Source organism: Eretmochelys imbricata, chromosome 15, assembly GCF_965152235.1.
Source record: "Eretmochelys imbricata isolate rEreImb1 chromosome 15, rEreImb1.hap1, whole genome shotgun sequence".
In the NCBI taxonomy this organism is placed as follows: Eukaryota; Metazoa; Chordata; order Testudines; family Cheloniidae; genus Eretmochelys; species Eretmochelys imbricata.
In genome coordinates this window covers 28441712-28469254 of record NC_135586.1, presented here as the reverse complement: position 1 = coordinate 28469254, position 27543 = coordinate 28441712, and the positions used below count along the sequence as shown (strand labels likewise).

General features: G+C 42.8%; 1 protein-coding gene across 1 annotated transcript in view; it reads right to left on the bottom strand.

Moving 5' to 3' along the window:
* Positions 1 to 16710: 16710 nt before the first annotated feature.
* Positions 16711 to 27543, bottom strand: part of PTPN11 (protein tyrosine phosphatase non-receptor type 11) — a 41682-nt gene continuing 30849 nt past the window's right edge. The window contains exons 14-16 of the mRNA XM_077834648.1: positions 24573 to 24685; positions 23068 to 23169; positions 16711 to 20440 (exon numbers count right to left, since the gene is read on the bottom strand). Of these exons, the coding sequence (XP_077690774.1) occupies positions 23097 to 23169; positions 24573 to 24685 (186 nt within the window). The 3' untranslated portion in view covers positions 16711 to 20440; positions 23068 to 23096. The remainder of the gene's footprint in view (positions 20441 to 23067; positions 23170 to 24572; positions 24686 to 27543) is intronic.

The following is a 27543-nucleotide window of genomic DNA, read 5'->3' as shown; positions in this document are numbered from 1 at the left end:
TCATATAAAAATATTATACTATGTGCACATGGCTTTACACACAGTCAACAACAACCTCTTTACTTTTACGACTGATACAATTGCATAATAAAGAGAAGGACAGCGAGTGTATTTAGTGATAAGAACACGAACAAATCTCATCCAAATTCATTTAAATACTGAGAAACAACCCTCATACACTGGGCATACAGGAGGTGACATAATACATGTGAGTGTTTGCAGGATCCCAGCCTAAAAAAGTACCCAAACAAGGCTAGGCTTTTCGTAGGACCTACAAAATATTTTGTACTTGGCTTATTGTTGCTGCAGAGCTCACAAGGGAACAGATGATTACATTGACACCAACCAAGATGTTTGGGCACAATACTGTGCTATATAAAATAGTTTTGTTTTTTTTAAAAAAAAGCTAGAAAACAATCTTGAATGGTTGCCAAATGGAAGGGTGAAAAGATTGGTAGCAGCAAATTGGCAGCAGTTTTCAGACTTGGGATCAGAAACAAAGAAAAAAGTAGAGCTATTAAAAAGGACCAGTCAATATCACTCGTCATTTTTTTTCTTTAATGACTTCTGGAAAATTAAATCTTTAGTCGGGGGACTTGCTAAGGCCACAGGTAATGGGCTGCAGAGTTTGATCACCTCTAGGTTGCTGGTTCAGATTCAATCCATGTTAGTATTGACCAAAAATCTTTACCATCTAATGCTGGGTAGCCTAGGCAAAAGGAGCCGCTGGTGTCAGTCCAGGTTCCAGCGGGACAGGTGTCCAGATGGATTAGAGCTGTGCTGAAAGCAAACCAGCCTGTCAGCTCTAATAACTGGCCTGCCCAGCTTTCACTGTCCCTGACTGCATTGTACCTGCTCCGAGGGCAAATAATAGGGGACTTCATTCTCAAGAGCAGTCAGTCTGACCCATTTCCCAAGCCCTGAATTCAATTTCAAAGCTTTTCCATAACTAAAGAGTTAAATATTTATATCATGAGCAAAACTAAAAGAAGGAACATGGTCCCTGAAAAGCAGGTTTCTATCGCTTTCCATCCCTGCTAATAAAACAGTCACCGGCTGGCCTGTAGGATCATTACAATGAGCCATTTCATTGGCTCTCATTATTGCCTCTTTCCAGCCCTCCTGCTGGGAGGGAACGTTAAATGAAAAAAAGACTTCAACTCCAGCAGCTGCTGCTCTGCTCATAAACACAAAGCTGAGACGTCCAGTAACGTGCAAATCCAGCTCCCCGAGCGAGCAGCCTCCTCAGCATTGCTGCCCCCTGCTGCCAGGGCAGAATGGCCTCTCCCCCCCAGGATGGTAGGGCATCTTCTCAACCCCCATTTCAAGGAGACGTCTCTTGCTCACAAATAATAAAGGGGCACCTGGTAACTGTTAACGGTTTAAATGAATCACAAGAATGGTCTGTGACAATATTGGTACCGACCACCACATTTGGGAAGGGTGATAAGATCCAACAGGGCGGAAGTTTAAGCCAATCTCTAACTATTCGGAGTTAGAATGAGGCCTTCATGGAAGGCAGATGACTCCACATCTGCCTCCTGGAGCGTTTCTTGCACCTTCCTCTAAAGCACCTGGTCATTGTCAGAGCCCAGACACTGGACCGGGGCTCTGATATTTCTGGCAATTCTTACGTTAGACTTTTGCTTCCTGGCCTAATTTTTCCTCGGTCCTCTTTGTTCTTTGGCTGCATTTCCTTTTTCTGCACCAACCACTTTTCACGCTCTCTATCTACTTTTGCTTCTCTGCTTGTTCTTCCTGCGTGACATGAAAGCCTCCCCCAGAATGCTCGAGTGAAACAGCAAAGCACGGGTGACTTTGAGAGGTGCTGAGCATCGAGGTAACAAGGGCTATGGGGCCCCGGCACCCACCTCTGAAAACATACATCAAGCCACAAGGGAATTGCTACCCTGCTGGCGTGAGTGCTTTCAAAGCCGTGGCATATCATTTACTGCCAAACCTCTCCTAATGAATACCAGACAGCCTGCCAACCGGTCATGTTATTTACCTGAATGTCAGATGCAAGTCAGAGGGAAAAGCTTTGCCTTTCTCCCACAGAATTTAGCCACAGTCTCTACAGTTTAAAAGGATTAGCCGCCCCTTGGTTTCCTGTTCCTTGTGCAATAGGCACAGCACAGCAGCAGAAATAAGTGGGGTTGGAGGGAGGGAGAAAACACAGATACATTTTAATGAACCAAGAGCAAAGACTGCTGCAAGAATGTGCTGGTTTCCTTCTATTTCCGATTCTCACTCCACTCCTAAGACGCTAATTCTGTCACTCACCAGATGATTTATGTACTCCACTTAGATGCCCCAAGGCACAGCTTGACAACAAATCCAAACGCAACACAGAACTAGAGCGGCGGCAGGCTGCTCGGAGACTGGGCACACGGTACACCCGGACCGGCTGTGAAGCAGCAGTGTGAGCAGACCCTCACCGCATGTCAGTAACAGAACTGGAGACCCAGACGGGAAGCTTCACGGGCCAGCGGGTGAATCTGCACAAAGTGACCCTCAGCAGGGCAGATGGGCTTGAGTGAAAATGACTGACTTCAGGTGGGGTTTTTTCCCCCAGTTCAAACCCTGGCAATAACTTGGTGAAATTCACCTGCAAGGACCAAAGATTGAATTTGGCAGTAAGCAATGCAGTGGGCAGATCCTTGCCCCTGCTAAGTCTCTGTGCTATTGGAGCGAGGTAGAGGTACTATAAACCTGCCCTGGAAGAGTGTCTGAGGGTTACCCCGGCACTGGAGGGGCATAAATCTGGTATAATCAGCCCCTGCTAGCCAGGGGGTAAGTGAGGACTGCCTGGGCTGGAGTGCAACGTGCTCTGTAGATCCCTGGCTGGCGCAACAGCCTCTAGGGAACCACTCAGGGTGACATAAAATAGAGCAGCCCTGTGGCTGCTGTAACTGGCACTAGGTCTGGTTCAGACTTCCGCAATCTCAGGATCGGAGGGCACATCAAGGTGGCTAAGAGCAACCTTTGCAAGATGCATGAGCAGTCGTATGCAACAGTGTCCCAATAGAACCTTGAAAGTTTGCTGCAGATGCAAAGGAACCCTGTGCTCTCATTCAGGTGCATCCAAGCTTACCTTTCTAGACAAACTCTGGGAAGATGAGTTATCTTGTTCGTTTGGGTCTTTGGTAACTCAGACAGAACCAGCTTCATGGAAGATAAATGTGGAGGCACTATCTGGCCGGAGTCCCTCGGAGGCATGAATGACTCAGCTTGTGTTGTAGCACTGATTGCTCATATTTTAAGTGTGCTAAAATCTGAAACAGGCTCAAAATACAGAACTGCATATATTATCATCGGAATGTAAATATATCACATCACATGCATATTGTCAGCACTCGGCATTTATATATATTTTGTTACACTGTGACAAACTTTTTGACTGGCCAATTTTCATGACAGAATATATTTTGGGTGGGGATTACATTTTGTATATATCACACCATGTTATGCATTCACACACACAGACTGTATTTCATGAAACCCAAGTCTAAGCCATGATACTTTTTCCATGAGGATTTTTACGCTTCCCCGCATTTGGAAGGTTGCTCTCAAATTCCCTTCCTGTCGTTCACAATAAATGATGTGTTCAGTTCCAGGGTAAATAGGCAAGATGGGGAAAGTGTTGCCATAGTAACAGAGGGATGTCAGTGATGGGTATCCATGGCAATTGTTGCTAAGTTCTGAGAGATTTGTAAAATGCTTTATTTAAAATCACAAATTACCATGCAGCTGTCTAGCATGTTGTCTGTCCTGGTGTGAGAGACAGGGTGCGTGCACACACACGCTTCTGGAATGAATGTTAATCATGCATGCGGAATGAGGCAAAGTTATTTTAAGGACACTCAGATACTGTGTAATGCTGTTTTGTGCTGTTAGCCAGAGAAGATTAACCCTCATTTTTGACGATTGTCTCTCCATACTGGCAAACTGCTGCTCCACCCTTAGGAGCTCCGGCTCTGAGGCCTGCGTGAGACAGGGAGATGAGAAACTAATGGGGGCACCAGCCCAGACCCCTCCGGAGTCCATGGTTGGAGCTGGAGGCTGTAGGGACCTAGAACTGTGCTTTGAATGCAAACTTCAGCCCACCAACTTCACTGGGCAGTACCGTGTCGGGATCAATACACATTAGTCCTGCCTTGGGACCAGCCTGGTTTTGTGGCTGTTAAAGAAGGAGCAGCAATTGTCTCCTTAATTATAATGCTGCTGGACAGGACACTGAACTGCATGGACAACTCAATCAGCAGGCGCTTTGCTGTCCAAAGCAACATCCTAGCTCCAGCTGTGGGGCTCTGAGCGGCATCAGGGAAAGCAGAGAACGCTGCAGACCAGCCCAAGTGACGCGGTCTGTTCGGTGACGAGGACCAGACAAGCCACCGTACTATGCCAGCACCTCACCATCTGGAACCTATCTATCCTCACACCCCACTGTGAGGTAGGGCAGTGCTGTTATACCCGTATCACAGATAGGGGACTGAGGCACAGAAAGATGAAGTGACAGGGAGGCTGTGGCAGAGAAGGGAACTGAGCCCACATCTCCGGGTCCCGAGCCACAAGAAATTTAATCTTCACCCGGGGCATTTCAATAAATAAAGAGAGTTATTTTTTTAAAGTGAGACTGTGACTCCATGGCAAAAGGATATTACTCATTCCCTTAGGTTCTGTCGGGAACACAGCACAGCTCCATTCTACAGGGTCTGGTTCATTAGCTCAAGCAGCAGGTGACTCACACTTTGAACTGGGGCTGCCCAGAGCTCAATCCCCGCTGTCAGGCAAGATGGCATTCGTCACACGGACACGTTTGTAGCTGCTGGCTCTCGACAGTTAGTGGTTTTATCTAGTCCCAGTGACAGGAGCTGTGGACACACACATCCCACATCAAACCTACAGAACTACCACCAGCCTGCCTATCTGCTCAAATGTTGCACCAGTTTCTTGTCTTTTCAGGGGTGAATCCTCCAGGCCAAGGATCATGCCTTCACATGTGCTTGTGCAGCCCTGGCACATTTTGGGCATCACTGCAATTTAAATAATAGAGCTTGTTGCTAACTTTCCAGTAGACGCTTTCCGCGCTGATTCATTTCATCCTTCTCTTCCTGGGCTGGAAAATCATCATCAACACGGCTTTAGTCTCCATGTAAAATTACAGCTGGTTCAAAGACATCTGGCAGCATGAGACTTCCTGGAGCTTGTTCCACTGTGTTTTTACTGGAGCAGCCCTAGCGGTGTGAATGCCCTGCCACCTCCCAGCTTCCCACTAGAGGCAGATAGAGTGTCCCCTCTTGCCACATCATGATCTACTCAGAATTCCTTGTCACTGAAATAAATTAAATACTTAAAACATACCAACCTCAAAGAAAAAGACATGCCCAATAGTGACTGAGCTAAAACAGAAGATTAGAAATGCTGTCTGCTCTCTGTGCTTTTCACGGTCTTTCCTGAGCCATTACTGATGCTCTGGGCAGGTTTGAAGGCCTGCTTGTGTGTCTCAAATGTGTAATCGTGGGCCTTCTATCAGGAGAGATCTAGATCCCCAAGCAGTCTGCTGGGAAGATAAAATAAGGATTCAAGATCCTCATCCATGTACAAGCAGCCCACTTTAAGAGCATAGTGCAAGCTTGAACACAGTCTCTGCTTGGTGTGAATGATCCTTTGCCTTTGGCCACACTGCAAGCAAGACTGGATTTCAATGATGTACCAACCAAAATAGGTCATTACTTCCTCGAGGGAAGCCTAGCTCCAGGGACACCCTCTCCTCCTACACAGCAACACTGCAGGGTAGAAAGAAGCCATGAGCTCCCCCCAGGGGCATCCTGCCCCATGCCCTGCTACAACTCCCACTTGCCCTCTTAGCCAAGACCTCTCCATTCACGGTTACAGGGAGTTCTTGAAGTTTGTAGTCTCTTCCCCATGTTAATTACAGCCTATTCTAATTTAACCACACTAATTGGCTTCTTGTTTTGAAAGCAAAGTGTGTCGGATTGGATGTCTGCATTAAACTCTCAACTTGGAAGAGGGCAGGAACTCACATTCAGTCGGACAATTATCACATGTAAGGGATAAATGGTTATTTAAGTTGTTTTGTATGTGAGGATTCATAGATATTAAGGTCAGAAGGGACCATTATCATCTAGTCTGGCCTCCTGCACAATACAGGCCACAGAATCTCACCCACCCACTCCTGCGATAAACCTCTCACCTATGTCTGAGCTATTGAAGTCCTCAAATCATGGTTTAAAGACTTCAAGGTGCAGAGAATCCTCCAGCAAGTGACCCGTGCCCCATGCTAGAGAGGAAGGTGAAAAACCCCCAGGGCCTCTTCCAATCTGCCCTGGAGGAAAATTCCTTCCCGACCCCAAATATGGCGATCAGCTGAACCCTGAGCATATGGGCAAGATTCACCAGCCAGATACTACAGAGAATTCTTTCCTGGGTAACTCAGATCCCATCCCATCTAACATCCCATCACAGGCCCTTGGGCCTATTTACCATGAATATTTAAAGATCAATTAATTGCCAAAACCATGTTATCCCATCATACCATCTCCTCTATAAACTTATAGAGTTTAATCTTGAAGCCAGATAGGTCTTTTGCCCCCACTACGTCCTTTGGAAGGCTATTCCAGAACGTCACTCCTCTGCTGGTTAGAAACTTTCGTCTAATTTCAAGTCTAAACTTCCCGATGACCAGTTTATATCGATTTGTTCTTGTGTCCACATTGGTACTAAGCTTAAATAATTCCTCTCCCTCTCCAGTATTTATCCCTCTGATATATTTATAGAGAGCAATCATATCTCCCCTCAACCTTCTTTTGGTTAGGCTAAACAAGCCAAGCTCCTTGAGTCTCCTTTCATAAGACAGGTTTTCCATTCCTCGGATCATCCTAGTAAGCCCTTCTCTGTACGCAACCCTTGCTTTTCCCTCTGGCAAAACTGATATCAATCGACAGCAGGTATGAAGTAAGGACTATATGTGAGAGTGCAGTGCTCTGTCTTTCTCTCCCACCCCTCCTAAAAGCAACGGTCCAGTCTATGCCTGATGATCCAGATAGGGAAACAACAATTGGCTTAATTTTAGTACATGGTCTGTCTCCCCCACCCACCTCCAATCTAAATTATGCAGAAATTTCAAGTTCTATACCAATGAATCAGGGCTCAACAAACCTTTAAATTTATTCTGCTGTATCACAGGAACATGTTGTCCTGAAATTTATAACATTAGGCAGATCTAGGCCTACAAAATGGTCCAAGCCCTAGAAATTTACAGTCACCAATGATTTGTACAACTATGAATTGCTATGAATCAAAAGGTTAGTCTGCAGCCAGATCCTTGCAGAAGCATCCTCAGAGATCACTTTGAAATTTCATATAATGGTTAGCCAAATCTCTTTATTACACAGAGACCGTAGTCATGGCATTATGTAAATGACAGATCAGGAGGCTAAGCAGGGAATAGAAAATTGGTGCAGGAGAGCTGGAGCAGGAATTCAACATTAATCAATGTAAAGAGGGTCTTTTGTGGGATGCAGAATAGAGAGCAGCAATGCAAAAGAAGCTGGAGCAGAGATAAAAATGAGTACCCCCCTCTCTGGCCCATGTGATGGATGAGGTGCCCCAGCAGAGAGGAGATATAATCTAAAAATCAGACTCACCTTTGGGGAATATGAATGGCCTAGCACAGTTCCAGTTAAGAAATCTCTGCTCTGTACATTAGCTACAGAGAACTCTTACTTGCCAGTTGGTACTGGAAAACATGGGTCTGGCTCCATGTCTCTTTAGGAATCCAGCTCTTCCAGCCTTGAACTATACCAAATAGCCATTGGTGGACCTATCCTCCAGGAACTTATCTAATTCTTTTATGAACCCGGTTATAGTTTTGCCCTTCAAAACATCACCAGGCAATGAGTCCTGCAGGTTGACTTTGCGTTATGGGATGAAGGTCCTGCCTTTTGTTTAAGCCTGCTCCCTATTAATATCACTGGGTGGCCCCAGGTTCTTGTGTTATGTGAAGTGGCAAAACAACACTTCCTTATTCACTTTCCCCATACCAGTCATGATTTTATAGACCTCACTCCTATCCCCCCTTAGTCATCTCTTTTCTAAGCTGAACAGTCCCAGTGCTTTCAATATCTCCTTGTGGAAGCTTTACTCACTTTTGTTGCCCTTCAGCGTATCTTTTTCCATTTCTAATGTATCTATTTTGAGATGGGGCAACCAGAACTGCACGCAGTATTCAAGATGTGGGCGTACCATGAATTTATATAGTGGCATTATGATATTTTCTATCTTATTATCTATCCCTTTTCTGATGGTTCCTAATATTCTGTTCACTTTTTTGACTGCCAAGGCACACTGAAGGGATGTTTACAGAGAGCTGTACACAATGACTCCAAGATCTCTTTCTTGAGTGGGAACAGCTAATTTAGACACCATCATTTTGTATGTGTAGTTGGGAGGTTTTCCAATTTGCATGACTTCACATTAATCAAAATAATTTAATCTGCCCATCTGTTGCCCAGTCATCCAGTTTTGTGAGATCCCTTTGTAGCTCTTTGCAGCCTGCTTCGGACATAACTATCTTGAGTAGTTTTGCAAACTTTGCCACTTCACTGTTTATCCCTTTTTCCAGATCATTTATGAATATGTTGAATAGGACTGGCCCCAGTACAGACCCCTGGGGGCCCCTGCTATTTGCCTCTCTCCATTCTGAGAACTGACTATTTATTCCTACCCTTTGCTTCCTGTCTTGAACCAGTTACTGATCCACTTGCAAACTACCCCAAGAGTTGCGGATGCAAGTCCCTTATCTGTCTCCCAGCACTGCTAGCCTTCTCGGTCATGGGGAAGTCCAGTTTAACAGTATGCAGAGTGAATTCCTAACAGCTCTCTAAAACCCAGGCTTGTGCAGACATTTTGAGCAGCTGTCACTCTTAACAGCTTACTATTTGGCCCCTATGTCTGGGTGTAAACTGCAGAGAATCCTCTGAGCTCTATAATATGTGAATCCTGGGTGTTAAAGATCATATACAGTATATACCATACGTACCTTAGAGTATCCTGGCTTCCTTAACCCCTGCCCTTCTAGTGCCTCATTTACACATGCAAAAAGTGTCTCAGGATATTTTAAAGCAACTTCAACATATTTGCAACCCGGTTGGCTGAACAATACAGAGAGCGGCATCCGACTTTGATGCATTGTAAATACTCCAGAATCATTATCTCTGGAAGCATGATGAACGTGAATGGAGTGCGATATATCGGAAAATCACTAATTACTATTCCTGAGGTCACTGCAAACCTCTGTGATTAATACAGTAAAGTACAAGAGACTGAGGGAATTCGCACCGCTATCCAACTGAGGGCAATGCACAGTGAGTAATGCACTCTTCCTGAGCAGGGCTTTGGAGCGGAGCCCGGAGCTGGAGCGCAGAGAAGCTCCAGAGCAGTGGAGCTGCAGGTTTTTGCCTGGAGCTGGAGCAGAGCCGGAGCACAGCTCCAAAGCCCTGGTGCTGAGTGAATATTATGCACTCAGAACAAGATGGCATTCTGGGGAAAGACTCTAGGAGTCGGTGTGAGTTTGTGTCTAAGAAGCCCCAACAGATAGCTCTACTATTTACACACAAGCCTACCGAGAATACCTCAATCAGGGCAGCTGTCTGATATGTTTAACCAGGAAAATTCCTTCAGTGTCTGCCTGAGAGTGCTAGCAGCTTATCGGACAGGAGCAAGAAAAGCATTTTGGTTGTCTAAGTGCATAGCCCAAGGGCTAAACGGTCCCTCTGCTCTTCAGGAGGATGGTCCCCTCCAGCTCCATGAAGAAGGACAACGCTGTGCTGCACAGGGCAGTAACAGTTCACGGAGGGCATTGTGAGGGGCAGAGCATTCACACTTGCTGCTCCAGGAACATTTGTACTCTTCTGTTTCCCAGTTTCTGAGGTAGAGGCTCTAACTCCTGGCTAACAATCTGGACCTGCCATAAGCAGGGGCACCAAGACGCTCCCTGAGCCTCAGTTTGAGAGCAGGCCATGAGAAGCGTCAGTCCCAGAGCAAAGATTGGAAAGCAGGAGGGTCTCGCTCGGCTTCTTGGTCTCCAGCCAGATCAAAGTGTTACAGTCACAATATTTCCCACAGAGCTGGCTGGTTTGTTTCTTGTTTTTAGCATTAACACAGCTCTCCCTGCTTTCCATCATCGTGAGACGTTTCACAGTACGGAGTCAATAGAATGCAATGAACAGCTTCAAAAGACTTAACGGAACGAGCACCCTGTGGTGCAGGCAGGCTAATGGATCCAAGCACTCTGGAGCGTGCTCTTATGGAGATCATACCCATTCACAGAACCACCCCTTTCATCAGAGGCCTTCCAGAGCAGCAGCAGGGTACCCTACTAAAATTCAGCATGTGGAGCACAGCTTTAGGAAGAAGAAATGCAGGGTCCTGCTAAGAGCTGCGTTCTTCTCCCTCCGCTTGGCATCCGTGAACTATCACCAGTACACACAGCAACAGGGATAGCTGGTGCAACTCAGGGCCAAGTAAGTGTGGACTGGGTGGGAATTCTGGATTTTAAAAGAGCCTGACACCAGATTTTGGCTCCACTCGGAAGATGCTGTACCCAACCAGGATGGGTGTCCAGGTTTGTATGTTGATGTGGCGGGGTGCACAAACCCCAGAGCTGCCAGGCAAGGGTTCATGAACTGCTATAAGTACAAGCAGTCCCACCCTGTCACTTCTGTAAGGCACAGCAGGCCGGTTGGGAGGGCATAGAAAGGGAAAACCCAGCTCACGTGGGAACAGACCTTCACACCCCAGCTCCCAGAGAAGGGCATGGTTGAGGACAGGGACTGCTAAGACCACCACTGCCTGTCTGAGCCCCATGAGGGGGAAGATGGATCAGACCCCAAAGAATTACTTCAGAACTTTTACAAGTGATCCGCCAGAGGGCACTGCACAACGGCCTGCTGCAGGCTCCATGGGGGAAGGGAAGCCAGCTGCCAGCTTGTTACAGTTGGGTTGTTCTCCTTTTCAGACCTTTCATAGCCTCGGATGGGAAAGACTCTTGCAGTCCTCCTCACCCAGACCTGTGCTGCCAACAGCCCGGACACAGAGTCCTGGAGGCCAGGTGAGTGTAGGGCCAAGGGGGCACCAAGGGAGACCATGTCAATGACCACTGGACTGCAACACCCAGCTCATTGCTGGACATGACCACCAGCAGGAACACTCCTCATGTGGCATGGAACACAGTAAAGACATTATTTGTGCAGCCTATTATCAAGCAAGTTCCTGAAAACTGAACAATGATTTAGATGCTGAGAAACCCATTTTACTTTGGAGTCTGCTACTCTCCAGGGGAGGCGTGAGGAGACATTGCCACGTTCTCTTGCCTGCTCAATTGCTGCTAGTTAAACTGTTTACATTTCTATAGCACCTTCTGTCCTAAAGTCCCTCGCAAACCACATGTCCATGCCCCACCACATTCAGATACTTCTGGGTTGGAGGACATCGAGCAGGTAAATAATTGACCCACTGCCCATTATAGCATGGAGAGAAAGTGAAACAACCGGCACAAACCATTACCTATTATGAGGAGCCATGGGAGCTTCAACACCTGTGCACAGGAGACAGGACCTCAGCTTTTCAGGTGCATCTGAGGAACACAAACTCTAAATGGCGTGCTACTCATTTTTATGAATGGCTGAGTCAACCATCTGGGAGTGGAACTGCATGGTTCCAGGGATCACAGGAATTTCAAGACTGCTGCTTCAACCACTAATCCATCCTATTCCAACTACTTAGGAGAAGGGAACTGCCTCCATTTATGAGCGAGACAAGGTGGGGGAGGTAATATCTTTTATCGGAGCAACTTCTGTTGGTGACTGAGACAAGCTTTCAAGCTTACACAGAGCTCTTCTTCAGAGGCATTGCATTTCTCACGTTTGTTTCCCACCTCTGGAATCAAGTTGTCTTTTGGGACACTGACTCTTTTGCGTGTCATACTTTCAGAGGGTCACAGATGCCCATTCTTCATTGCAACAAAGTTTCAGGCAGGGAGCTCCATACACGCAGTATTGGGAAAGACAGCAGAAGCCCACGGTGATGGTTTATCCCAAACGCCTAGCATGTACATTACTGAGTCAGTTTGGTTTACTAGTGATGCAGAGCTGGGAGCGCCATGTCCAGCCAGAGGCACAAAACAAAAAATGCAAAATCTGGTACCAGAAGTTCAGATGATGCATACACACACACACACAATTGTCATAAGTATTGAATTAAGCAGAAAAAAATTAGACAATTTAACTAACATTCCAAATCTGTAGATTTCACCCTTCAAAGCTTGTCCTTTATTTAAAATGCAATTGAAAACATTCTTCTACAATAAGATGATATACAGTCTCCATTAAGATTTTATTAGGGACACTATGTTTTCCCCACCCAGCTTCTTGTTATTACAGTGGAACAACAAAAAGCTGAACATTTTCTATAAACTTTGATTTACAACATGGAAACAATTAATTAAAAATAACACAAGATTTGCTATCCTTGCGCAGAGCTAAACCGGACGTATCATCAACAGTGAGCATAATCAATCAATATATCTAAGGTAGCCAATTGGTGAGCTGCTTTGCATACTTGGTCTGAAAGCAGCAGCCAAGATGTAGCCATTTGCTTATTTTAAGAACATTTAACCCCCTTCCCTGTAAGAGCCTTAAGGGGAAAGAAGGAGCACAAGACGTGCCAGTTTGATAAACATTACCTCTTGTGCTTCTTAACTATTTCTTCTCTCTCCTGTCTTGGTTAAAGCAGGAAATGAGATGCTGTATAACTATCATGGATACAAGGTGGATGTCTCTCAGACCCTGGGACCAACACAGCTACAACAACTCAGCAAATATCATTTACTCATGTTGCTGACCAGTATGCCAAAGGGCCTATTGCTAAGTAAAGGCCTATTAACTGAGCAAAACCCCTAGCAAGCTTTACAAATAATATGTACTCATAATGTTAAATTGTGTAGCCTTTATTAGAAACAAAAAATATGCAACATGTACCAGACAAGGGGAACACACGTAACGGTCACATGTATGATAAAAGGGAAGTTATAGAAAGTAAGTTTGCGTTATTGATCAGAGCAAACAGAACTGGGCTCAGACGGTTGTCAGCTGCAAATGTGGTTCCATAAGGATTGAGTACTGAATCTCACTCCTTGTTATGTGCTATTCTTAAATAATAAAAGCAACTTTATTAATAAGGCAATCAAGCTTCACTAATGCTGTCTCACTATTTTATTGTTACTGACTAAGACCAGATTACTAATCAAATTATTTTATATATAAAGTAGTGCTGTATAGACAAATAAGAGACAGGACTGTAAACTAAGCTTAGATACAACACAATTACTAGATGTTAAGGTCCAAAGGGCTCATTATGGTAACTTCCTGTATAATGCGGGCCAGAGAATTTCACCCACCCAATGAGCAATGAGACCAAAAAGGAGAAGGGGGTGGGGGAAAGCATTATGACACGATCCAGGGGATCTCCCTTATGTTAGGGGTAGATGTACTTATAGTTCAGAGAAATTTAAACATGTGAAGTACAGCAGAGCATATCACCCCTCGATGACATTCCTCAAGAGAGCTGTGTTCTCTTCACATGCAGAGTTTTGCTCAATGAACTGTTATGAACCCTACTCCATGGTCAGGCATGCGCCTATGGTGCCTCTGGAAATGGCTGGAACATCACCTCCTTAGATGACTGTCAATGGTAACTTCTTCCACTACCACCATGAAGAGAGGTTTATACATATTTTATGTTTGCCCTTTAACAAAATGCAGTCAAAGTTTCAGGCAGATGAAGCAGAGACACTATTCAACGTGCCTGAAGATGGCTCTAAAAACGAAGAGACTAGGTGTTGGTGTGCTTAAAAGCTCAGACTGCTGTAGCGTACAAGGACTTAACATGAAAAGTACGTCGTCCTGGAAACAAAATAGCAGCCTTACGCTGGCTGTGCTTAGCGAGACAGACATGTGCCAAATTGTTTGATTATAAACAGCAAATAAGCTGAGTAAAGGACACCTTCATTTTCCGCCTTTCTGAAATCCAATGGTCTGAAATCTTTCAGGTTTATTTTGTTACCTATATGGTTGTCTGATCCTTTGTACAGCCAAATGTATAAAGAAATATCAATGAAATTCATCTTTCTAAGTACCCCACCCTGAACACTAGGGGCCAGATTTTTAAAGGCGTTAATGTACTCAGCATGGCAACACCTAACTGATTTAGAAACCTAAACCCCATTTTCCAGGTGAATTAAGGCACTCAGACACCAAAACCCCATTGACTGTGAATGGGATTTTGGTCACTAAGCACCTAAATCTCTTTTTAAAATGAGATTTTGGCTCCTAAATCAGCTAGGCATTGCAATGCTGAGTGCAGCAACACTTCAGTATCTTTAAAAATCTGGGCCTAATTTGTTGTATCATATAGTTTCTACCAAAGACAGGACAGGTGGGCAGTCTCAAGGGGAAAGACAACAATATTGTCATTAACTAGTTAACCACCCTTCTCGGTATTTGTATTTTTCATTCATCACCACTGTATCGGAACATTAGGTGGAACCCTCTGGGAAGCTCAGGATTTTCCTGTAATGGTTATCAGATATTCATAGAATGATTCACTTGTATCATGGTAAAGCCTAAAGGGTTCAGTAAGAGGGCCCCAGTGTGCAAGGTGACTTCACACACCTATAGTAAAGAAATAGTCACTGCCCAACAGGGCTCAATCTTAGTTACTGACAAGCTGCTACTAGTGGATGATACAAATGGGTAGAGATTGGTGGGGCGGTCAAAGTAAAAGAAGCCTGTTTGTACTTAAGTAGCTGGGTGTGTAACATATTGAGCAGCAGGATGGTGTGTTAGGGAGTTTGGTTCACGTCTATAAAACAGTTTAAGACAATAAGTGTGGGAGGAAAGATATTACTAGAATTTGTCCAGGGAAGTCATGGGGCAAAGGTGAGAGGAACAGGATAGGAGCCATTACTATACCAGTCTAAGTCTCAGCCCAATACCTTAACCGTAAGGACAATCATTCCTTTGTTGATTATTCTGATTTCTGAAGTACAGTTCTCAAACTGGACTGAATAACTCTAACCCCCTAAGTGGTATGCATTTATCATGCAATACAGAAAAGTGGATCCAAACCCAACGCACCCTTGTTAGACACATTCATACCATCTTACCCTGCAGGATTATAATCTTAAAACAGAGATGCTCTACGTGGCTACTGTCCTCATTTGAATTCAGCTTGTATTTAAAGGCTCTAACAGTGGAGATTTGCTTTCTTCCCGATATTTCAGTGGATTATTTTTATGCCTTTCCATTGCTTTGAGACTGAGCTTGTTTTACAACAAACTTGGCTGATATTTCCTCTGTGTCCAGCTGGCGTCTCCTCACGCTGTCCATATTGCAATGCAGCGCCTGCTTCTTAAAGAGCACAGATTGGCTCATTTATATTTCCACAGATCAGCATCTGTAAGCACAATCTACCAAGGGGTTTGACTCAGTGTCATTGTTCCATTCATTGTAATTAGTTCATATTACTGTGAAACAGACTCAATATTGCAGGCTGTTTGGTTCTGGAGAGCCAACAATGGTAACAAAACGCCGAGTAAGAGTTAGTTCCCAATTGCTTTTATGGTGTGATACTGCCTGGGTTGGTAGGTCTAAAATTAGACTGAGCTGCTGTATTTAGGCTTGGGGGCACGCATATCCTCTGCTCCACTCCAGGGAACAGGCAGAGCACTGGATTTTAAATGCACCCTGCTCCAAGTGCTTCAGAGATCCAAGGATTTCAATAGCTTTTGAAGGGCCGCAGCAGCAGCGGGCAGAAAGAAGCCTGAGGTGCAGCACAGCCCCTCCAAAAGCACCAGCACCTCCTCTGAATCACTGCGGGGTGCTGGCACACATCAGAGCCCTGCAGACGTGAGCGGTATAGTCGACATCTCTGCAAGAAATAAGGAAGCAGCTCATAGAAGAAAACATCAGAAATAAATGAAAGCAGCAGCTTCCCTCTCTCTACAGTACTCAAATGAAGTCCCCAAATACACAAAGGGAGGGGTGGGACCGCTGTTCTCTCTTCTCCTCCCCACTGAACTTTATATTCCCTTCTCCTTTTAAAAGGGTTCAGCAACACATTAAACATTCAGCTGGAGAGGAAGCTATTGCCCATCATGGCTTTAGGGATTTTCCCTGCACTATTTGAGTGCAAACAGCAGCAGATTTACACAGGTCCAGTCAACCAGGCACATGTCCACAAAGGGAGAGGAGGGAAACCAGACTCTCTTGTACATGTCCGATGAGGCACACAAAAAATCACAGGCCTCTGGAAGTTAAATGGATGAGTTGTACTGAGATAGAACTGAGTGTTTTGCTACAGGGCTATCCAATTTGCAGTGGGCAGTAAAAGCAGTGGGTTAATAACACTGAAATACCATATATTACAAAAGAAGCTTCGCTGTGCTCAAGCTCTTCTTGTGGGGAGCAAAGGCCCTCTACATAACACAGAGCTACACCATGGAGGGAGGCTGACTGGACTTAGATCAGAACCTCTTCCCAGTCTAGAGTGGGGTTACCTAACAAAAGAAACCTTGACTTTAATATAAGCGCTACAGAAAAAGAGTTGGAGTAATGGTCAAAAACCATCTTATAAGAAAAATTATTTTTATTCCTAATTTTTAACTCTGCTGTTTACAAATATGCTTTTATTCTGATAATATAACCTTGCAGCAATAAAAATCACAGCGCAGCTCAAAAAGCAGCTGAACTAACACCCATAAATACCAGCAGGGAAAACAATGAACCACCACTAATATTTCTATACAGGATCTAGTCTTTTAATGTCACATTTTGACAATTGTAAATGATCTACAGAATGTATGTGGGCAAAAGGCAATAAGTGAGTCTTTTGAAACACTAAATGTATAATAAAACAGCGCATCATTATTAACATTTACATGATTCACATCAAATTGATGACATCCTAAATGTCCTCCTTTTAAAGGATAGAGATTTTCAATAAAATATTACATTTCATTTAATACTCTGGTACAATACTTCATACATTGCAGGAAAAAATAAATGTACGGTCTAGTCCACCTAATAAAGGATCTTTTTTTTCATTAGCCTGTAGTACTGTAATAAAAAAATCACAATAGTGTCATAAATAACCAGGTCTGCAATTAATTACATGTTTTGCTATTTTAAAATGGAAAAAAAATAAAAATTAATTTGAAATAATGAAGTTATGAAAAAACTGTCCTAGTACCAACTGTTTGATCTATCCCATCCCTACAATGAAAAAGGAAACAAGCTGTATAGCTAGGATACAGCTAATGAAGTTGTATTTTTGAACACACATACCTCAAGAGAAAAAAAAAGTTTGGTCAATAGAAGAATTAATCAGTCCTAATAAAGGTTACCTGAAATTAAAGTGTGTGTTATAAAACATTCAGTAAATGAGGGTCTGCAGCAGATTCTCGCTGGCATACAATATTGTGCCTTCGGAATTGGTTTAAATTTCCCTTGTGGTATAAAGTCTTCTACAATAGAACACTTCAAAACTGTATCCCTTTTCCATTCCATTATTACAGCAATAGCTTGTACAGTGATGTTACATTCGTTTTTAAAAACCCACTAAAAATACTAAATGAAACCCAAGTATCCATTTTCCCCCTGTACCACAGAACATTTATATCTTTTGTTTGATTTGTAATAAAACAACCAATGTTTAAAATAATACTAAAAGAGAAAGACACACTAAAAGAGTTACCCCTCTGTCGGCTATGTTTGAAAGGCGGCTGGTTTGTAACTTGCAAGATCCCCCCCTTTGGTTTTCAGCAGGGCCAGACACTCCAATGCAAAAGAAACAGCTTTCCCTAGCATACAATCTTTTGGAATCTTTTCTAATTTAAAAAAACAAAACAAAACACATTCATCCATCATGTGCTCTTTAAGATTAACACACATTCTAGACAAATGAGATTTCCCCAGTTCCAAGAACAAATAACTACAGAGCTGAGTTCCACAGACTTTAAATGCTATCTTATGATAGGCAACTTTATGCTGAATACATCACCATATTATTGGTTGCAGCCAATACAAGTCAATCTTTAGGACAAGTCACATTAGTGCAGTTCATAAGCTACTGCTTAGAGGATCTTCCTTTGAACTTTCATTTTGATATACACTATTTCTAATCCTGAACATGCACTCCATTTCCTCCTGATTCAAAACCTGGCAGCATCCAAGGAAATATAGCACCATATAATGCTACACAAAATTTTCGATTAACAGATATTTAGACTGTTATTGAATTACTCAATTCAAAATCACAACTCGGCACTTAAATGATCCCTATTTAACCTTTGCAGAAAACGTCAACATGATGAAACTGTACACGGAGGCTGGGGAAGGAAGGGGACATAAAGCAAATATTCTATTTGTGACTGAACGAACACAAGTAGATGAAAACGGACTATCCTTTCATCAAGCCATAAGAATTTTAGCTCTACAGAGGGTGCAAATATTAACGACTGTGCTATAGACAATGACATTAAGACACAAATATTATGGTGTGCTGGTGACAGGAGTTCCAGGACCAGAAGACAAAGAGGTATTATAACAAAGTACAAGAGGCAAAGTAACAAAGTTCAGCTTAAAGTTAAGATGCACCTTCATTCAGTTCAGACAAAACACAAAATGTGAAGCATTTGACATTGCAAAGCATTCTCAGGGAAAGCTAATGCAATCCCCACATCAATGTAGGGAACACAAATGCTGCACTAATTACATTCCAGGCTTTTGTGTAATTTCACTAATATGGCCAATAATGTAACTTCATCACTCCTGCACCCTCACTGCACATACAGCAATGCAGTGCAGAGATTACCATTACCTGCATACTCTAAATAAAAATGCTGATAATTCCTCAACACTACCTGATGGCGTCACCACAATTCTCAGAACTCCACCAGCAGTGAGGGGAAAGATGCTGCTAAGACACCACTGGACTAAGACACTCCTCGAGCCCCATCCTGCCATGAGCACACACTCAGCTGCTATAGGCTCCAATGGGAGATCCAGATTCCGACAACAGGACAGGGCAAAGTTTCTTTCATGCAGGAAACTGAGAGGCGTTTACAGCCCTTCTTCTGCAGATGAAGAAAACCATGGCACTAGGACAGCATCTCCCACTGCTGACGTCGCTCTGGGAAGATTTTGTTTCATTAATAACAATCAAAAAAGTGTTTTTAGAGATAGATGCAGTATTTTTTTTTTAATTAAAACATGAGAGCAAATTGGATGTGGCTCTGAAAGGCACTTTAGGCAGAATGTTAATGAAACTCCTGCCTGACGAAACAGACCAGAACAAGAGGCTGTTGACTGGTACCTGCGCTGCCCTTTTCATTAAGGCAATTTTAGGTGATAGCTAGTTTCCATAGAGTCCTTTTCCCCAGGCTACCGCCATTAGTGTAAGGCCTTACTGAGAACCAGAAGGCCTAATAACTGTATTTTTTAAGACGGGGTTCGTCAGCCTAAGATAACAGCCTGCATAGGGGGTTACTAGTTTCATCGTTTTAATACGATGTCAAGGGTCATTGTGGAGCTTCCTAAAATGTCTCAACTCCACAGGTCAGAGCTCCTGCTTAGTAAATGAACACTGAAAAATTCACATCGGCAGCGTCCCCACAGCTGCCTAGACAGCTGCCTTTTTTCTTTTTTCGACAGAGTGGCTGTAAATTGGTCTCTGGGGTACAGGTCGTCTAGAGAACGTTCTAGTCTGATACAAAGGGTACCTTTTGTAGTTACTCAAAAATAGCCCAAGCAACTCAGCTGTCACAAAAAACACCTTCATCTCAAAGATTAACTGCTCCCCCCTGTCAAACTCAGACCAGGTTTGAAATGTATTAGGACTAATTTTATCATGTAGCTGACTATTAATGTGGGTGATCCACTGTCTTCGAACAATCAAGAATTGTTCCCATTAGTATTTTATTTTTATATAATCGGCTTCCCCACTCAAAAAAAATCCCCACAACTGCTCTGAGAAGAAATAATGCTAATAACCAGATTTTGAAACAAAAATGCTATTTGAAGGAAACGAACGCCAGTCTAACAGTTGGCTGGATTCACAATTAAGATTCTACAAAATATCTTTCTACATTGTAGAGAGGATTTCCTTTTTATTTGAAAAATGAGCAATTGTAAATCAGGTATTGGCGAGAAAGGATATTATGATCTTTAGATGGTCTTAAGTTTTGCTTATTATTGAAGGGTTAAACACCATAAATAAAAAGGTACCAAGCCTTCAAAGTTCACTCTTCATGTGAAGCTTGTTCCATCTCTTTCTTGACCTTTTTTAAAAAACAATATTTCTGGGAAAGGGAAAAAAATTAAAAGCTCTTTAGAACCATATACTATAACAATTCATCATTCTGAATTTACATGGAAATACTTCATTTTGACACTTCACATAGAGGCATCCATCAGTTTAAAGAGATATAGTCTGGTCTTCTCCCAACTTTCATGTGGAGTGGCATATCCCACCTGTTCCATGTTTACTGTACAATTGTAAACATGTTCTGTCAAAGGGACAGTGACAGGTCTGAAGTCCTTTTTTAACACAAAAGGAAGAAGATTACCAACTTCTTAGTGCAGAAGCTGAAAGAATTAAGATCTAATTTACTTTTCACTATTTACGCTGTTCATTTTGCATTTCAGTTGGCTTGGACAACAAAAAAAGTCTAAACTGTTAATTCTTGAAAGGGTCACCATAAGGTAGCTCTGGCCCAAAACGTAAGAATGCATCAAAAGAATATAGAAACCTAACTTTAGAATAAAGTTCACTTAAAACTTAAATTCAAATTGCAATGTTTCCAATTGAGAACAACAGTAGTAGGCTAGTTTATGAGAACCAGAAAGAGTGAAACAAATATATCCAATTACATTTGACTGGGGAGCAGCCAAAAAAATGATACGTATTTAAATATAGGTTTCAGAGTAACAGCCGTGTTAGTCTGCATTTGCAAAAAGAAAAGGAGTACTTGTGGCACCTTAGAGACTAAATTGGTTAGTCTCTAAGGTGCCACAAGTACTCCTTTTCTTTATTTAAATATAGTGTAAGACAAAATCCAAGTACTTATTTGAGTGATGGTAAGGGTTTAATTTAGTGATATTATATCAATAATAGGATGAAGACCCTTCACTTCCTACTCCAGAGCTTTGGCTCCAATCTGCCCTGAGCTGGCAATGACAAAGTCATTCGTATCCAATTGTGACCTGAAGTCAGTCAGTGGTTTCAGTCCAGTTTCTTGTGGACACCTGTCCACATCATACAAAGACAGTTGGCACTCTTCTGACAGTGTCAGTAAAGAGGCCAAGGATTAGACAGACTGCTGCCTTGTCTCTTTAGGTGGTCTTCAAGTCCCCTAGCGTAGGCCAGGATCAAAGCGTACTTCCAAAGCAGCATGGGCAAGCTTACATTGCAGCTGTCTATGTTGGATCTGTTCCAGAGATAGAATGTTTTAGTCTTCAGAACTGTCTATATAATTTCTTCTGTAAGCCTGCAGTTCACTTAAATTTAAAGGAAGGAATTCCATTTCCAACACACAGAAGTCAGGCTATTCAGAGCAAAGACCAGAGATCAGAGCTAATATTCCATCTTGCTTATGAAGTTTGAAGACAAACTCCCATTGTAAGTTAAAATTGGTTTTAGTAGTTTAACTCTCTTGAGGGCTGAGTGGGTGGCAATACATAACTGAGAGGATTTTAAGATGTGTACTGTTCCCTGGTTGTAGGGAATACTAATTAGGGAGCTATTGAAATGTAGACACCAGAACAGGATATACTGCAAAAACCCATTAAACAGATCACCAGACCATGACTTATCTAACAAATGCCCAGTTTATGGACCACTTTCCAACTCTGATACGGGTTACAGTCTATTGGGTCGGGGTGGGTGCTGGGTCCTTTCTATGCCATAATGGCTCTGACAGACCATTACAATCAATCATATAAAGGCCGATATAAATCGTATATTTGCAGATTACTGGCCCAGCCACCTCTTCGAAGCAGAGGTGTTCTATCACATAAGCACATTAAACCCATATGCTAATATATTGTACAAAGTTTTAATTTAAGAAGTTTGAAAGTTCAGTTATTCTCTGAAAGGGGGCTCCATGTACAAATGACCTCATGGACCCCCTATATTTATTCTATCACTGACCTCCAGAGTAAATTGGCTCAGATTACAAGTCCAAAATTATTCAATGTGATACAAAAGTGGCTGTTGTTGCAGACTCTCCCTGAAATCTAAAAGTTTATCTCATTCTTGCTTGCCTCTTACATTGGTGCCAAAAATAGAAATTCTCGTCAGAGGCAGAACAGCATCCACGCCACCCTCCCATAGCTGTATCAGCTCAGCAATGGGAACATGAGCATAAAACATTTTGAGTCAATAGATCAAAATGAGAGGATTTAAAAACACTTACAGCCCAATCCAGCAACGCTCACGAATACCCACAGACACAGTGAGCGCCACCGTCTCAATTCTGAAATGTATTTAATCCAAGAATCTTTTCTGTAGTGTGAGTTGGTTTAGCAGTTAAAGTTTCAGTCAGATCCTGCAACCCTTGCTGACGTGCAATAATCAAAACCAATTTTAACTTATAATGGGAGTCTGCGTTCAAACTTTATAAGCAAGGTGGCATATTAGCTCTGATCTCTGGTCTTTGCTCTGAACGGTCTGACTTTTGTGTTGGAATTGGAATTCTTTCCATTAAGATCTGGCTCCGCTGGGTCCAAAATATTACCTTCCTCAATCAGTAAATCGAGTTGCTGTGAAAATGATGTTGAATACTTTAGCTGCTAAACCAACTGACACTATGGCAAAGATTCTTGGCTTAAATCCATTTCATGATTGAATTGTGATTATGTTAAAATATGCCATAGTGCAATAAAAGCAGCTTTCGGCCAGATCATACTAGAATTTTAATGTACATACCTTCCTTCGCGGGGAAGTTTCTGCACATCTCATCTGAAGCTTTTCTGCTGCTGCTGCATCAACCCCACGTTTTCATAGACTCTAGCACTGTCTTCTCTCATTCTAAAATGACAGATTTTTATAGGGAAAAAAGGTCAGGTTTACTACAAAATAAATACCTATACACGATTCAATGAAGTTAGCTAATAACTTGTTCAATTCACTTCAAAGCACAGAGCATCTGGATTCAGAATATTGGCTGCATGACCCAGTCAATGGGGGCAGATTCTGTGACAACTCCACTCCATGCAAGCAGTGAAGTTGCCCACTTGAACATCAATACGGTTGCACAGAGTTAAGTCAGCACAAAACCTGGGACAGGCTGAAGGCAAGATTACAAGAGGGTGGCATCTCAATCTTATTACAATTCTAGTCACTGAGTAGGTTAACAAGAAAACCCAACACAGTAGGGAAACAGAATGACAAAGTATTAACGGATTTTCTTCCACCTTTCCGGCCAAGCTTTTGAGAACCAGGGGCCTTTTTCTTCACCACTGCACCCTGAAGTATGGAGGTATTAACCTTGGTGTCCTGGCTAAATTCTAACCTCAGTCACTGAATTCTTTCAATCTACATTTCCCCTAAGCTCAGATACCACAGTAATTGTCATCGTAGAAATACACAAGACAGACAGATCATTTCAATGGGGTATGGTATTCTTTACTTTCTGTCCTAAACTATTGTTAGGCAATACTGATGTATGCTTGCTAAACAGTTCCTCTATTCATTGGTGGTTGCAGGGACCCATGTACAATTTGTGCTCTATGAATAGAGCCGATATATTTTTCAGATCTAAGTGCTTCACACCCAAGATATCCTTTTCATATGTTTTAACCCAGGGATTCTCAACATTTTTCTTTTTGAGCCATCCCACTCTTCCAACGTGCTATAAGAACTCCACAGCCCACCTGTGCCACAACAATGGTTTTCTACATATAAAACCCAGGGCCGGCATTGTGGGGTAACAAGCAGGGCAACTGACTGGGGCCCCTGGGAAGCTAAGTTGCTCAGGTTTTGGCTTCAGCCTCGGGTGCCAGTGCTCTGGGCCCCATGTTTCAGCCCCATGTGGTGGGACTTTGGCTTTCTGCCCTGGGCCCCAGCAAGTCTAACACTGGCCCTGCTTGGCGGACCCTCTGAAACCTGTTCGTGGGCCCCCCAGAGGCTCCCAAACCCCTGGTTGAGAACCACTGTTTATCACCAAGGCCCCACTTATGTCAAATGAAAAATCAGTGCGTGATTGAAAAATTCCGTTTGTGAGGACACCAGAAAAAATTAATAAAGGACCCTCAAGTGAAAGTGAGTAGAGAAAGAGAGCAAGAGTTTGCTCAGGAAATTCCTTTGTTCTAGGATTAGAAATAAACTTTTACGAGGAAAACAGTCCACAATTTGACTCTCTATTGCCGGATCTGCTTGAATTCACAGGCATTTCAGAACTCACTTGTATACTTTGAGAAATTGCTACTTACTCTGGACAGGTTGGGGTCGGAGTGCATGGTGGAAGTGGGCTCTGATCCCCGCTTGTCTGGTCCGATAAAGAATATTTAATGTTCGTATATTCATGCCCTTTCCTCTTACTCTTCTGAAAAAGGGGAACACAAAAATTGAACAGGTTTAGAATGGTCAATGAAAACAGAACCCTACATTTTTAGAAGAGAACAGATCTAAAGTTCAAGAAATTAAATATAAATTAGCCAAACCTACTTTTTTCCCAGAAAAGAGGTTTTTTATTTTATATAAAAGTTAAAGCCTGAAAGATTTCACTTCTGTCACTACAACATGCAGTCTGGATATTGCTAGAGGTAATCTTTGACTATTGGCAGCTTTTGGTAAAAATCTTCACAGAATGCTCAAACCCTGCCTGCCTGTCTGCCCGCCCACCGCCCCCCGTCTCAAACCAGATGTGCCAACTTCATGAGTTCACACACGTGAATATGAACATGAATGTATTTTCTTCATCCAAACCTGGCAAAAAGATCCGCCCTTCACCGTACAGTAGGCAGTGTCAGCCAGTGGGTCTCTAGGGCAAATGGACATCATTCTCCAGTTTAGGATAGACATTAACAATAGCTAAATATACACCAAAGTCAAGGTTTAAACGGTCAAGTACGAGTGCAAGCCCCACTCCAGACTTTTCCAAGGTGTATTCTTGAAGTGCTCAGACCAGCAGCACCTAATGATCCAATGAATCCTATGACTGAGATTTGCAAAGCATCTTAGGAGACTTGGGACAGGTCTACACTGAAAAAAATACATCGCCATACCTATGTCCCTCAGAGGTGTGAAAAAACCCTACCTGAGAGACGTAGCTAGGCCAACGTAATCCCCGGTGTAAACAGCACTAGGCTGATGGAAGAATTCTTCCGTAGGCCTAGCTACCGCCTTCGAGAACCTCTCCCATTGCTGTCGTGAGCGCCTATGCGGAAGCAGTGCAGCAGGGCAGCCGCAGCAATGCCACCGTAGTGTTTTCAGTAAAGACATAGCCTTGGATTCCTAATTCCCATTAAGGCAATTCTGAAAACCTCGGCCTATCTTGCTATATGTAGCTGCCACTAGAAATGGGATGTTCTCTACCACTTCCACCTCCCACCTTCTCCTGACAAATCACTTGGCAGGAACCACGAGTCAAAACTAAGTATTTAGTTGTTGCAACCTTCCAAAAATCAGATTTAAGGGGAATAAAGGTTCAGACGCTGCCCCAATTTTAGAATCTGTGAGGTTCACACCTCTCACCTAGACACAGCTAGTAAAGGTCAATTTTATGCTGCAGGCTAAAATTGGATTTTGAATTCTTCTAACCCTGTGATAAATGCCAATTCAACCAGCAGGCGTATCTTAAGTGTAAAAGCAGCAGAGAAGCAGAATCAGAGTCTGCTCTGTTCTTTGATCTGACTAAATTAGAGAAAACAAACCATGCAGATGTAAATCTGAGGCTTTTCTTCCTCTGACTTCGCTAATTCGTTATAATTATTCCTCCTATTTAGTTTAATTATTCCTACCACATTTCCATTATTCCTCATTAGAAATAATAACTCAAGTTACTTCAGTGTTATAAAAAAAAAAATTACTGCTTCCAAAAAGAAAATTAATCAAACAAGTTTACTTTGTAGTTTTCATATATCCAGAAGAGACAGGCAATATTTAACATGCTACTTGATTACATCGAGACTCCAGAGGCTCTCAATGCCGAAAGGAAACAGGGAAGATTTCTAGAGTAGAGCTGGGCAAACGACTCAACACATTTTCTGAATTAGGGCAAGAATAAGATACTGAACTTGCTTTTCTTTCCACAACTATTTTTTTGGGAGGGAAGGTTGTTCCACTGGCAGAAAGGATGACAGAAACAGTAAATTTCACCCCCCAAATAAACTGAAAATTGGGGACAGAAGACACTTAGCTGCTTCCTTCAGTCTACTGCTGCTCCCAACCCATTTCCATCCATTTTTGTTCCTCTCTCTCATTGCACATGTGGAGCACCATCAGGTCATCACAAGGCTGCTCAGGATCACATTAGCTTCCTACAAGAGCTTCAAAGGGCTTTTTAGTCCAAAACTAGAAGCACTATTACTGTATTAGAGTAAAGAAAAGCTTAGAATCCAGTTTAAGTCTTGTTACCATTTTAGCACAGTAGTATAAATTTTACATGACTACAGATTTAATCTGACCATCACAGGAGAGAGAGATTCCTCTGTTCTAGTATCAGATGCTATTTAAAGGCATTAGTTCCATTTATATTGGAACTAAAAACAAATGCCAAGAGACAGTAGAGGCAATTTAGTGAAGGGCTGCAAGTGTATTGAACAATATATAATATTTGAGAGTAAGAGCTTTGCAGAGAACTCCGTGCATTTTCAAACTTCAGTGAGCTTTAAGGCAAGGTAGGACAGAGTCATAAAAGAAAAATGTTTGAAGCGCCTGGGGACTCCTGTTCTGCAGGTGGTGATTAGGTGTGTAACAGATGGTGTGAATAGTCTTGGAAGAGGGAGAAAGATCAGTAGCTTTAGCTATATAATCGTTGCAGCAGTATGGAGATCTGCAGAGGAGAACAGCCCCTGCTGTTCCAGACAAGGCTAAGAACCCAGGATGGCAGTCATTTAGGGTAAGGATTGAAAGAATGAAAGAGCCAAGGAAGAAAAGGACAGAAAAAGAACGAACGCTCCATCACAACACAATACAAACAATCTGCAAAGGCATTCTGGGGAGGCTGGAGCTTTCCAGAGCAAGGAATACCTCCATGATTCCACTTTAACTAATCCTGAGCTGACCAACGCTCATTCCAATGCAGTCACTCTACCTTGTTCCGAGGGGGTCTGCTCTAAATGCTCTCTCTTCCTTGGCTATTCTGCTGCAATAACATTGGCTCCATTGTTTAAAAATATTTCTTTCCAAAGACTTAAACTAAGCCCAACATATCCACCTTTTAATCACTAGACACTTAAA